The 14996-nt window shown below is 47.0% G+C and overlaps 1 protein-coding gene across 1 annotated transcript in view; it reads right to left on the bottom strand.

The window, feature by feature from the left end:
- Positions 1–14868, bottom strand: part of kiaa1549la (KIAA1549-like a) — a 16611-nt gene extending 1743 nt beyond the window's left edge. Inside the window, 5 exon segments of the mRNA XM_067234229.1 lie at positions 69–237; positions 752–837; positions 840–884; positions 8670–8756; positions 14844–14868. Coding sequence (XP_067090330.1) covers positions 69–237; positions 752–837; positions 840–884; positions 8670–8756; positions 14844–14868 — 412 coding nt within the window.
- Between the last annotated feature and the right edge of the window lie 128 nt (positions 14869–14996).

Genomic DNA, 14996 nt, shown 5'->3' with positions numbered 1-14996 from the left:
GTAATGCACTGATGGATCTCAAGTGTCAGGTATCACAGATGTTTCCCAGGACGCAGTGCGAGACTCACGCTCGGCGATGACGAGCGGCGGGTAGAACAGGAAGTATCCCACGAGCTCGGCGGTCAGCTGGTTGAGCAGGCCGCTGGAGACCGTGCCGTTTAGGATGGCGTCCTCGTTCCTCACCACGTACACCAGAGAGACTGCCGGCGAGCCCGCCTCCTGGGACACACTCTGGATCTGGAGCACGGTCACACACACACACACACACACAGGGAGGATCTGTGTTTAGTACTGTTACTGTGTCACAGAGTACTACATCAACCCTATCGGGCGGATATCTCGAATCTCCATCTTTCATTGTTTAATTATTTTTTTTATAAATCACTGCTATTGTTCACCCTTTATGTCTGTCTGTGGGTTCTTCCATCTACATAACAACATCTTTAACCTTTGTTAGGTTAAAGACATTCTAACCTCCTTCTGGAAACATTTGTCACTGACAAGAGGCAGACAGAGGCACACATGTTGAGGACATGAAGAGAAGAACATCTCTTGCGACTTAAAGAATTTCTTATCTCTCCACGGGTATAAAAAGCAAAAATCCATAAAGTAGGAGAATCTCTCTCCAGCATCATTCCCGAACAAACACACAGTCTACCTACAACACAGTAAAGAAGCCAGCCATTTGGAATGACTCAGTGTGAACGTGGACATCGGCATTAACATCGAGAGTCGAGCAGAAGGGTTGTACCTCCACAGTCAGCTGGCTGTAGGTTTCTAACACCTTGTCCTGGGCCTCGTCGAAGGCGTTCTCCAGCCTCTGCTCCAGCATCTGGAGAAGCTGCAGGTGTGCACGCTGTCTGTCGGCCCCACGAACCTCAACACTGAAACCCAGAACGAAACCGATGGAAATGCGGTCACCATAGAAACGGAGGAGCAGTTTTAACCGTCGCACAGCCCCTGTCTTTGTTCAGAGATGATTGATTTCGGGGGGATGCCCTTGAGACCCGAGTCTCTTTTTAAAGAGGGGCCTGACTATTCCGGATCAAACCACAACGACACGGAACAACGGTAAAACAGGAACACGTGGTTTACCGTTCACAAGCGCCCCGATTCAACACGCTTTACCCGTCCACCCGTGAGGGAGTCGACACGCCTCACCTGTCTTCAGCTGGTGGTGGATGCTGGGCGGCTCCCTCCAGTTGCCACGGGGACGAGGACTGCCTTGATGAGGGGCGTGTGCTGCCTGATGTCGGAGAGCAGCTTGTCGAAGCCGTAGGCATTCACCGCCTCCACCACGGCTGAAGAGATGTACACCGTCTTAGCGCTGGACACGTAGTATGCCAGGGTCACGTTGTGGGGGCTGCAGATGTCCCTCTCCACCTGGGAGAGGTAGAGATCACAATATGTTTCACTTGGTCTTAATATACATGACTAAAGAGGTCGTTAGAATTACATACAAATGTTCCACTGGGAAATGATATATATATATATATCTAAGATCCAAAACTCTGAGTTCACCATTAGCAAACGCTGAAATTGTGGTAGTAGACTCAGACTTTGGTCCCTACTTTAATTATACTTGCATAAATAGTATCTATATTTCACTGTGCCATTATTAAATACATAGACATGAGTGGTGGGATGTTCACTCCTGAGTAGAATAACAAGCAAACTACTTTATTGAACCAGGTGTCCAGCCAGTCCCATTACTGCTGTCCAGGGAGCTGTGGGCCATGTGCTGTAATTAGGCTATAGGAAACATGAGTTTATCAGCCCCTACCACTCCCCACCATCCCCGGTTCCCTCCTCCAGGGTGAATCCACAGCAGCTTTCCAGGCTTCCCTGACTGCATGCAGCTGTTGTTGCTGCTGCTGTTGTTGTCTCCCACTGATCACCTCCGGGGCTGACCAGCAATAATGAATGTGGACCGATGGTGATTACAGACAGAGAGACGGAGAGGAGAGAGAGAGAGAGAGAGAGAGAGAGAGAGAGAGGGGGGGGGGGGGGAGGAGAAAGAGAGAGAGAGAGGGGGAGACAGAAAAAGAGAAGGAGAGGAAAAGAGTAAGAGGGTGAGGAGAGATGGAATGAGAGCAGACAGGGAAAGAGAAGCAAGACAGAGAGGAAGCAGGGAGAGACAAGGAGAGAAAGAGAGAGATTGAGAGACAGAAGAGAGAGAGCGAGGCGAAGAGAGAGAAAGCTGGGTAGTAGACACTTCTACAGAGGAGAATAATAGGGTTCTGGGCACTCTGCTTTATAAGAGCCATACTACACAGAGGAGAGTAATGCTTGTAAAACGCTACACCTATTCACCACACAAAAGGCTATTTTATCATCCGATTGGAATCCTTTCACCATAGTCACCTCAGCCTGTTTCATGAGCACCCAGAGAGGAGAAAGCCCGGGAGACTGGACAGGAGAGGTAGAGGCAGGAGAGGCAGAGGAGTTAGAAGAGGTAAAGGTAGAGGAATCAGGAGAGGCAGAGGAGACAGGGGAGTAGAGTCAGGGGAGGTCGAGTCAGGAGTTGAAGAGGAGTCAGGAGAGGTAGTGGAGTCAGGAGAGGTAGAGGAGCATTCTTGCCGGTCTCCCCCAGACAGAGGGCAGCGTGTTGTCTGACCTGCGCCTGTGCGTGCGAGTCGTTTTCAGGGGCCCTCTGCAGGCGTGGCTCAGGCCCCTGGACAGGTTCTGCTTCAGGATGATGTCCAGACGGTTCCTCCTCAGCTGATGGACAGAACTGAGGAACGGTACACGGTCAGGGGTCAAGGGTAGTGTCAGGGGTCAGGGGTAGGGGTCAGGGGGTAAAGGGGTCAGGGGTAGGGGCCGGAACATGGTCAGATAAACACACCAAGTATGTACCAACATGTAACATTAGCTTAAATGCAATGCAAAATCTACTTAAGTCATCTGAAGTCATTCATAATTGCTACTTAAGTCAGGTTAAGTTATATTGTATGTAACTACTAATGTAGCACTACTAAACCAATTAACAAGAATCAAGGCTTTTCACTGATGGACCATCAATCTACCAAACACACATAGTCAGGTACAGCAAAACAAGGACAATTCTGGAGCAGCGTGGTGATCAGGTTGAGGACAGGCCACCTGGTAGTGCAGGAGGAGAGTGTTACCTGTCTTTACCCAGGACCTTTCGGTGATGTTGCAGGGCAAGGGCATCTGCTCTACGGTGGTGCTTGAGGGGGGTTCACTGGTGGTCTGGGCCAGGAGGGTGTTGGTGGTGGTTGGGGCCTCGGTGGTGGTTGGAAGGGTTGGAGGCTGGGTGGTGGTAGGACTGGTTGTGGGTGTAGGAGCAGCTGTGGTCGTTGTTGGAGGTGTGGTCGTTGTGGTTGTGGAGGTGGTTGTAGTGGTTGGTGCAGTGGTTGCCACTGTGGTGGTGGGCTGTGCTGTTGTGGTCTGTGGCGTGGTTTCCTGGGTTGTGGTTGTGGTCATGGATACGGTTGTGGTCGGTGGGACGGTCACAGTAGTTGTGGTCCCGGTCAACGGAGTGAAGGTTGTCGTGGTGACCGTGGTGAGTTGCAGGCTATCGTTGGTCACAGTGTCTGGGGGGGCATTTGTGACTGAGTCAGTGGGTGAGTGTGCTGTCGTGAAAGGGGGTGTGTGTGTGGCGGTGGTGACGGAGGGGGTGGTGTAGGAGGAGGTAGGGAGGGTGGTGATGGAGGGGGTGGGGAGGATGGTGTTGGCTGGCCCCTGAGGGGCTGTGGCGTTCCGGAGGAAGGTGGAGAAGGGGCTGGTCACGTTGGCTGGCAGGGTGACATCAATGTCATTCAGAGTGGACAGAGAGGATTCTGGGACGGTCGGGAGGTCCCAGGCATTTTCTGGAAAAACAACAAAGATGCGTAACAAGATTGTAGAATATCAGAATATGAGGTCAAATATATGGAGATTGGAGATTATGTCACATACATGATAATACCTGGGAGCGGGAGGTGGAGGGATGGATTGAAGGATAGAATGATGACGTATGGAAGGATGATGAACACTGAGCAAAGCGAGATGTTAATAAGTGATCAATAAATCAATGAGGAAGAGGAGGAGGAGAAGCAGCCAGAGCAGGAAGGTGAGAACGAAGTGAAAATCATGACGATAAATCCCATACTGTAAAGGATGGCGACACAAATGACCATCCATTACTTAAATAGAAACAGCAGGGTACATAGACACCACACATAGTTTAGTTCTAAAGGTACAGCTACCAGTTCCTTACCTGGGCTTGTGCTGGTGTTGGTACTGCCTGTGTGTCCTGGCTCTGCAGTTTCTGCTGGTACAGACATGGGCACTGTGGTCTGACTGCCAGAACTGAGGGTCGAGGGTTGTTTGGACTGCAGAACCGGAGACTGGACCTTAGACACCACGACTGGAGATTGGACCATAGGTACTGAAACCGTAGCCTGGACCTTGGACACTACAATTGGGGCCTGGGCTTTAGGTGGGAGCTTTGGGCTCCTGCTTGACCCCTGTTGTGGTTGCTGGCTCTTTGACCCCTGTGATCTCTGGTCAGGGTTGGCCACCACGGTCAGAACCGAGGAGAAGGCTGGCTGCTCCCTGGCCCTGTCTGATGCTTTATCAGAAACTGCACCAGAGTCTGTGGGCAAGGCTAGCTGGTGACCCCCTTCATCCTCCTTCATCTCTGCTGCTACCCCAGCCCCAGTCCCAGCCATGGCCCCTGCACTGGAGGATAGGTTGGCATGCAGCGCTGGGGCCACAGGCATACCTCCAAGCCCCGCTGACTCAGGCTGACGGCCTTCATCTGGAAAACAGAGAGAGAGAGAGAGAGAGAGAGAGAGAGAGAGAGAGAGAGAGAGAGAGAGAGAGAGAGAGAGAGAGAGAAGGGGAGGGAGGGAAATTAACATGAGATAAGCAGTGTGTTCTGCTTGACTCACTATTAGACCTACAGGGCCCTATCTGTCCATAGCCGGTCACTATTGCCATCCTGAAAATATTGCTGTTCTTAAAAATAGAATTATACATATATGCTCCTGCTAGATTGCCAACAGGCTCATGGGAAGGATAGGAGAGAATACTGTAATTCCTCACACAATATTAGCATAATATGCAAGGACAAACACACGCGCACAAATACACACAAACGCACACACTCCAGTGCACACAAACAGAAAAACAGCCACAAAAACACATCCACACAAACGCACACAAACACTTGCACACAGACTATTTACACACAAAAGCACACATAGAACAGACAGACTCACATTCACACACAAACACAAAAACAAATCTTAGTCATCCAGGGATAAAGAATTATAAAACTGTGACTGTAAGATATAATCCTTAAGTAGGTCACTTATGTGTTTTTTTCCAGGATAAAACGTACAAGGAAATTATTTTTGATGTTCCCAACAACCAAACTAGGACAAACATACAGTCAACCGACCTGACCAGAGAAGCTGTTCCTAGCCTAGCCTTCCCTAGCCTGGCCTAACTTTTCCTAGCCTAGCCTTCCCTAGCCTGGCCTAGCCTTCCGTAGCCTGGCCTTCCCTGGCCTGGTCTAGTATTCCCTAGCCTTGGATAACTTTTCCTAGCCTAGTCTTCCTTAGCTTGGCCTAGCCTAGCCTTCATTAGCCTGGTCTAGTCTTCCCTAGCCTGGCCCAGCCTTCCCTAGCCTAGCCTTCCCTAGCCTGATCTAGCCATCCCTGGAGCTGGACAAGTTGCTCCTTTTTGTTCATCAAAGCAATACACTTTGTACTTTCAAAGGCACCTTCCCTCAGGGGAACTGATAGATGAGTAGCAAACTTCTAATATGGTTGATTCTGTGGTGAAAGAAAGAAAAAAAATCAGACAGAGAGAAAGAGAGAGAGAATGTAGCATCTGGCAGGCCTCCCAGTCTACATTTGCACCTCCATTCTGAGAACACTGTTTCCACACTCTCATCATATTCATGGGAGGATTGCTTAATTAAAGGCAGGATTTGGAAAGCAAGCTAGTCTTTGTACTACAAGGTCAATGCTCACATTCCCAGAATATATTAAATTAATTCCAACATCTATACCCAGTACAGCTCTTTACCTGAACCATTCATACAATACTCTAACCACTATAACACACTATCAGAAACAAAAGCTATTCATCCTATAAAAGGTTATGCTAAACAGCTTCAAAAACACAACATAGTCAAGTAAACGTACGCATCCTGTACAAACCAAATTAGAACCAAGATATGTCTCCTTAAACTCAGAGCAGGATGTATTTAAGCTAGCAGTTATCTGACAGGGACACGGTAGTGCTAGTAGTGTAAGCCTCATGTGTCCATGCCTGGCCCAGTGTGGCTTAGTAAAGGCCCTTCTCCTACAGACAACCACCTGCCCAGACTGAGAACAGCATATGGGCCCCTCGCTCAAGAAGCGACCGGAGAGGATGGAGGCATGTGTGCGTATATATTACCGTAACATGTGTGTGTTTGGAGTTATCCTCTAGGATGGTGGTATACAGCAGAGACAGTTTCACACGGAAAAAAACATGTTAATGACAGTACATATTATCAAGAGGTGAGAATGTGTGGGCAGCCTAGATATACAACTTGTTTCCTACTTGTTGTATAGTCCGAGTCTATCTTTCCCATGGTAACACAATCATGGCACAGCATCCCTGCTGTTGGAAGGCCTGCCCTGCACGCGTGCAAAGCTGAGCTGGTAAGACAGGCCGGGGAAGCATGGGAAAACTTCCAGACAGGCATTTACTATGCTGAAAAATACCTCATGGCCTAGTTTTTAGATGTGAAAAGATGGAGGGAAATGGTCACTGTTGACATGGACGTTATCCGACAAGCTAGGTGAAATGTTGGCTCTCAGTAGTCGAGTACAACACTAGGTCAGCACTGGGTCTGGCCTGGATGCTAAGTTGGGTACCCTTCCCGCAGATCTACAAATTAAATCAAATGAAATTGTATCCGTACAGCCCTTTTTACAACCAATGTTACATGGTAGGGTTTTACAGACTGATACCTATAACCAACATAAAACTTCAAAGAGTGTTTTTTATGAAGAGCTTGTTAGAAGCAGGAGCTCTGAGAGTAGGAGCCAGGAGCTGATATGGAACCCGGATGTGGAACCCTGTCCATGTATCTACAAGGGAGGCTAGGGTGTAGGGGAGTAGGGGCTATAGGAGCTCATATGGAACCCTGCCCACTGAAAGCAGGTGGACAGGAACGGGTTGATGGGTAACTGGCCAATTGACATGTAACCCATTGAGGCTCAGTGGTCGTCATCCAACAGAATGACGTTGGACGCCACAGTGACAGGATGGACACGTTAACACTTCCTGACACTATTCCAGGTCTCCATCTGTCCGTGTGAGACCAAGGGTGGATCTGGTGGAGGTATCTTGTAACAGAATACCTGCAAGCCGAAGACTCAGTGGAGTGAAGCTCCAGCACGCCGTGCATTCAATACTCCAGACAAAGAACAAGATAGACTGTCCTTTCAAGCTTGAGTTGTGCTGTGCACTTGTTAGTGAAAGCGACGCAAATCACTGCTGTGATAGCAGCACTGTATGAGCCTCATCGTTAAAAACCCAACTGCTTAACGCCGGTGTTCGACACGAAATACACGCCAGTCTGTGGTCGCGATGTCTGCCAGAGCTTCTGATTAAAGAGAGCATTAAACAGTTTTGGATGAGAGGAAAAGAGGGCACCGGAAAGGGCTCAGCGATGGGTATTGACTGCAACCGTAGAATGGGCTAGAGAAACGAACAAGCTTTTGTTTCAAACGGTAACAGAGGAGAGGGGTCTGACAACATGGTTCTTCGGTGTCAGTAAGCCATCTTGACTTGGTTACATCACTGGGATGTGGCCGTGTTTGGATAGCGGCATAACTACACCAAAACTCCTATTTACCCTTCAAAGGTCGAACAAAAATGTGACCTTTTAGGAAGCTGTAGTGTATTCAAAATGCCATCATGACTCTTTATAAGTACCCTTGATATAAATTTAGCAGGATTGAAACTCTTGACCTTAAAACAATACACTGTCAGTATAAAACTGAATAAGCTTTTTCCATTGAGGCTTAGAGGTTTAATCTAGGTTAGGGGAAACGAGCCTTTGGTGTTGCAGAGCGTGGATTATTAATTTCTGCAAAGGAAATACAATGCAGGAGAGCCATTAAACTTGAAGGATGCTTTCTAAACCTGATAAACAAAAAACTTGGAGCTGTCGTGGCTAGTGAGGCGGACAAGGCGACATGGCCTCAGCTGTGCTCGCATCCCACCATCCCCTGTGACTGGGTAAGAGAGTCATGTGACTCGCTCCTGGGCTTGGGGTAGGTCAGGCAGACAGGCAAGAGAGAGAGAGAGAGAGAGAGAGTGAGTGAGCGAGAGAGAGAGAGAGAGAGAGAGAGAGAGAGAGAGAGAGAGAGAGAGAGAGAGAGAGAAGAGAGAGAGAGAGAGGAACAGAGAGAGTCTTTTCACACACCATTCCGACCACACCCATCCATGGTCACCCAAGGACACATAACGCATACAGTACGCCAAAAAGTAGGAAACAACTGGCCATATGGTTAACTAGGGACGTGACAGGGAACATGGCAGAGTACGGTAATGGTTCAGTTAGAGAGAGGAGACAGTTATGGATAAGCCACACAGAAGGGGACAAAACAAACACCATTACATCATTCGCTAAATCCACTTTGGCCAACACCCACAAACACACACAGAGACATGCACGCACACACACACACACACACACCCATCAACAATCCTAATCCGTCTTTTTTCGAACCTCGACACACCTGCTACCACAGCCGGAGTGGCTGATGATTATGTGACACATGGGGATGAGGCATAGATGGGATGAGGTGTAGATGGGATGAGGCATAGATGGGATGAGGCACTGAGATGAAGCATAGATGGGATGAGCAGTTCCTGCAGCAGTTCCTTGTGCACTATAGTCAAGGTCCAGGCAAAGTAACTTTCAGGTACAATTAAAATCACCATGGTTCGGGACTGAAATATTGAAAGCTTTCTAACTGGCTGTGAGGAAGGGGGTAGGTTTAAGATGCTCTTTCAGCCCTACTTATACTCTCTCCCCCTCCCCCAGTCCTCCTCACCCCTTCCTCACCTCTCCCCCAGCCCTCCTCACTGCTCCATCAGCTCTTCCCCAGCTCTCCTCACCGCTCCATCACCCCTCCCTCAGCCCTGCTCCCTTCTCCCTCCCACACAGCCCTCCTCGCCCCTATCAGCGCTCATCATCCCTCCCTCTGCCTTCCTCTCAACTTCTTTATTCCTCCTTCGATCCTCCGCACCTGTGCCTCAAGCACTCCTCACCCCTGCTCCCCTTTCCTCACACTCAGCCCCACCAGAGCCCCCCCCCCCCCCCCCCCCCCCCCCCCAAGCCTGGCTCTCAGACCCAGAGGAGCTCCAGTCAACAGCAGCCAAGCAATCACTACCATATTAAAGCTGGATGAGTCTCTCTCTCATCTCAAACTCCTCCTCGACACTGCAATGAGACGAGCAGACTGATCTATCTGAGGCGTGTAAGAACACGGGCAACAGAATCACAACACAACTCAAGGAACTTGAGGAGTGGCTGACAGTTATTAGATCGAGCCATGTCAGAATTGCATAGAATAAACAACCTCAGAGGAGTAAGATCACATGTGAATGAGAAAGCCATACACAAAGGTTGCCTTTGCAGGCAAGTACTCTGGTACATATGAATAACATATTTGATAAGAAATACAATATATTCATTTATTCCAAATATATTTTCTTATATTTATATATATATATATATATATATATCGTTTTTATTTATTATTATTTACGATGTCATTATAACATGCAATATGTAAATGTGAGAATTGACTAAGGACATACCTAATACGGACTGCTTGCAGTCTGGATGATTTAATTTTATGAGACAGTTCAGTTTAAAATTACACTTGCATAATCAGACATAAAGAAAAAAATATATAGAAAAATGTTACGTTTGAATAGATTGCCTGGTCTGTGTTTACATTTCATGCCTGGTAAATTCTTATGACAAGTGCTTTCAAATTTGGTTAACAAAACACTCAATTCTGTAAGTCATACAGTACACACTCACAAACACACGTTACACAAATATACAGTGAAAGTGTATTTGTGGGGAACAGATAGAAAGAAGAGAAAGAGAGAGAAAGAGAGAAAGAGAGAGAAATAGAAATAGAAAGAAAGAGAGAAGCAGCACATCTTGACTCGTGGCCCAACGACACAGAGTAAATCATGCAAGCCTCCAGCTACAGCCTTTTTCAGCCATCCAGGCACGAACACTCCCATTGATAAGAGATGTTGAGAGGTTAAGTGTATGTATGCTGTGATTTAATATAACAAAGACTGCTGCAGGATCACTGTCATGTGACAACATGATCCAGCCAATGACATTGCTGGACAGCAAGTTCTGCCCTATCAAGACAAGAGGGTGATGGGGGGCGGGTAGGATTGGGAGGGCTGGGATGGGTGTTGGGATGGGGGGGGATGAGTGGTGGGATGGGGGGGGTGCATGGTGGGGAGCCATGGTTTGTAAGCTGTGAGGGGGGGATTTGAAGGAGGTGCAGCGCAGAAAGCCATTTCATTATCGTCTCCGGGAATGACGGGCATTAATCGGACAGAGGTCATCTATGATCCTACTGCACTGCAGGCTGTGTTGATGACCTTTTCACTCTCACCATGAGAAGGACGCCAGCAGATATTAAGATGAAGAGGGGGGCTTGCATACTGTATGACACCCATTTATTGAATGTAATCTAAATCTATAATAATCTAGACAATATGTTCATCTGAATAATTACACTTTACCACAAATGTGTGCACACCAACACATGTGCACACAGATCCAGGTTCTATTTGTCAACACATATTTGTGTTTTTTTGGTTGTTTATTTTTACAGTAGAGGAGCAGGGGGAGCCAGTCATCATTTGGCTCTCCTCTTCTATTACGCGACACACACTCGCACAAACACACACACACAGCCCTAGTGTCTTCTCTAGCTGCCCCGCTGCTGTTTTTCAGACAGTTAAAAACACAGCAGAGAATCTAAACTGGGTAAGCTGCTGCATCAAGCAATGAGTATTTCTGGATTTTCCACAGTAGCTGTGTATCTGTAGCTGTCTATGTAGTTGAGAAGCTACTGCTGAGTAGCTGAGTAGCTGTTTCGCTGAGCAGCTGGAATAGCTTTAGCTGTTGCTATCTGAGTAGCTGTGTAGCTGTGACATGGTTTTCAGTGGGCTTGTGCCAGGTTGGCTTCAGCTTGAGGGAGCGACGTTTGAAAGCACTAATATGAAGCACTTGCGTGGTAAAACGGATGTTAAATGGATTAAATGAATTAGCACGGACATAAAAGTCCACAGTGACAGCAGGGAAAGGAAAGAGTTTTTCTTTATCCGAGGCTGTAGGAAGCTTCCGGCCTTGTGCATAAAGCTTTGCTCACCAAACTTCAATGCCTCACACATCACATGAAGACATTGTCAGGGTACTGCTGCTGATGTGCATCATGCTGCACATCAGCCTTTCATTTCTTCCTGTGTTATATGTATTGTGGAAACTCAGTTTAGTACAGTACAATGTGTAGAAGTTTTATCCTGCCAGAGCAACTTCCTAACATAATATTGCCTGGCTGGAGGAGTGATGTTGGGACATAAAGACAGACAGGCAGACAAACCCGTTGGCTCTGTGTTTCGGAGCTGTTTCTAGTGCATAATCTACAACCCCCCTCCCCGTCCCAAAGCAAGTGAACAACTGCTTCTGCCGTCAAGGCCAGATGTCAGTCCAACTCCACACACGTACATCTCCACACGCACACTCACAATAGACCAGTAGAAATGAGGAGGAGGAGACGGAAGAGAGGAAGGAGTGGAGGGAGGATGTCTATCAAGCCCGGTAAGAACACACTGTGTTCTCCGGGTTTAAAGGAACAGAGACATAAAACAGGCATAAAATCCACATGAATATCTTTTCTTTTGATCTGAAAAGATCTTGATTACATGTTTCAAATATAGAACAAGACTCTCTCTCTCTCTCTGAGATTTGTATGGCTGAATCATAACAGGGTTGGAGCAGGGTCAAGGCATCCCCCCCCCCCCACACACACACACACATGCACACACACACCAATCCTTGAGGAGCCTGATGACAAAGCATTGTGTGGTAAACATGGACAATCTCTCTGGGGACATGTCAGCCTGTTCTTCATGAGAGAGGCTGACTTGCACTGAGAACATAAGATTGGAGAATCACCACAGAAAAAAATGCAAAAACTAAACACGGAAGACTAAATCAGATGGATGTTGTCTTTGCGCCTCTGGACTGGAAATGTGGAACACATCTCGCTCTTTCTCCGAGGAGAACTCCTTGCACAAACAAAGATGGCCTTGGTTGTAGGCTTGACAGGAAAGCTTCCAAGTCAAAAAGCAATTCCAAGAACTACACGTGTACATGGCAGTGATACCTTTGTGCATGCATGACGAAACCTGGCGCATCAAGGCGTCAAAGGGAAGCAATGAGGTACCTGCTGAAGCATCATCAGCTTGACTCAACTCATAGAGCTCTCTTGCAAATAGGGAAAATACTGTAGGCAAATCCCCAAAGATGGGGAAATAAGAAGTGCACCTAATTGAAAATAGAAATCACATTAGCCAAACGAGCTAACCCAACCCACATGATTTGTAGAGGCTTGCCATGCATAATGCATTTGATGTACAAGGAAATATCTATTTAAAGTTTGAGGCAGTGTGAAGGGCTCCGGCAAGACGTAATTAACTCATGCAGTTAGTTAAGCCAATGAAGAAATGAGCTAGGCCTATCAGAAAAGCAGAGTGGAGCAAGGCAGGCTACGGTAGGCTAGTGGACAGGACGGTTGAGTTAGGTGAGGCTATGAGTAGTCTAATCAACAGCACATCTGTAGCTTATTCACAGGGACTGGTTCTGAACCCTCTCTGGTTCGACTACAGACGCTCAACAAGTAGGCTTACTTGCCTCAAGTCAGCTGTGTGCGTACATTCCCAATACAAGAGCTGACCAGACCAACCGAACCCTGAACAATGGTGTGGATTATCTTTGGCGTGTGAAAACAAACGTGGATTAAAATTGTGGATAAAATGACCATAAGCTGAAATAAAGCGTTAGTTCCCCACCTGCTTCAAATTGAAACACACCTACATCCTGTAGGTGTGTGTACAGGATGCGAATTAAGGGCGGCTTGGGGGGGTTTGACCCCCCTAATTAAGACTTGGACCCCCCCCCCCCACAAGAGGTAAAAACAACAGGGGGGTCAATAATACATTTATATATCTTTCTTACCTGTAATCGTAAATATTACTTTACGCCCTGGAGAAGAAGTTGACCCCCCCGATTGTTTTTTTTTTGTTGACCCAATGACACAATTGTCATTGTAGGCCTATAATTCGCATTCGGATCATACACATTTGGTCTTTTTTTTCATTGCATACACAGTATGCACCGTTTACATATTAAGCTCCACCGAACTTGACAAAAACCTCCATAATCCTCTAAAACTACTGTTAAAGAATGATGATGCGGAAGGCAAAGCTGTCGGTTATTTAGATGCTATTTCAATCTCTATTAAATAAAGACTAGGAAGTGCTAGGCAGATCCGTTTCCATGGCAACACGGCAGGCACAGTGGGCTGTGTTGAATGAGCGAGCGTCTCTGCGGGCCCATTAAAGCAAAACACCTCGTCCTGGCACAACACGCGGACCTGGCCTGACCGCTAGCAGCCCACGGCCAAGACACGTAGAACATCTTTTCATGAATGGAGAGAGTGGGGTGTATGAGATGATACTATCATACATCTTTACACATGGTCGAAATGTAGGCTATTTGGTCGATTCTGTGTCCGTGCAGCTGAATTGATTCTAAAGATATTAAATAATAGCCTACCACAACGCGTTAAACATGTGGGCTCCCTAAATTTATGTTGGATTTGAAATAATAATTTAAGAAAACAGCATGCTCATCATATTAAAAAAGCTATGAGAGAATTATATTCATAAAAACGTTACCAAAAGCTAGCACAATTCACAGCCTGCCTTGTCTCATGGCAACATGATCAATTATTTGTTAATGCTGAGTATGAAACTTCCCCTAGGCTTAAGGAAGGTCAGTGACCTCAAAGGAGCATTCAATTATTCATCACTGCCCAACGAATAAAGTTGTCAGCGACATGCGTCCATGATGATGCCCAGTCACTGCCGCTCTGCGCTTGGCGCACGGCGCGGTCGCGCGCAATGTTGCAGTCTCTAGAGCGCTCCTATTCCTGGGTTCTCTTGCTGGTTCTAAAACATGCTGTAAGGTCTACGAGGTCGATAAAATAAGAAATCCTAAGTCGCTTTACGTGATCCTTGATATAGGCCTATGTATTTAGAAATGACTCCGAAATCAAGGTCACTATCTTAGAAAGAGCAATAGCTCAACATAATAAGTGACTAACACAAAAACATACGCGATATTTGGGGGGGGGGGGGGGGGTGAATATCCACTTAGGGGGTTGTTATATTGCATATTGACTGAACAGTTCACAATAACCGATTTGCAAATCGGCTTGCCACCTGAGGGTATTGCAACATATATCTCCAGAATATTTTCTCCCGCTTGACATTGTGTTCATGTTATATCGAGGTCTGGTCGGGGACTGTTGTTCCACCATGATGCCACAATGTAAGTAGTACAACAGGGCTACTTTAGTTAATACGATACATTTTACACCATGGCCTAAAATTTCCCAAGTTATAATATGAGGTCATAGTTTTAAATCTGTGATTTAACAGAACAAAAATGTCTCGAACAGGTTGTCAAAAACAACCAAATGTAAAAATCTTACCATCAGCCGCCGTGGCCGACTGCATCACCAACAAAACTAAAGCGACAGGCAGAAGCCATTTGGACAGCATTCCATCGAGCCCCAGTGTCTTTCCGTGTTTGGGAGAACAGAAGGTGGCTCTCTTCCCCACAACTATCCATTCAGTCGAGCCAA

The sequence above is a fragment of the Osmerus mordax genome, chromosome 4 (genome assembly GCF_038355195.1).
Source record: "Osmerus mordax isolate fOsmMor3 chromosome 4, fOsmMor3.pri, whole genome shotgun sequence".
NCBI classification, from domain to species: domain Eukaryota; kingdom Metazoa; phylum Chordata; class Actinopteri; order Osmeriformes; family Osmeridae; genus Osmerus; species Osmerus mordax.
This window is presented reverse-complemented; position numbering and strand designations above follow the sequence as displayed.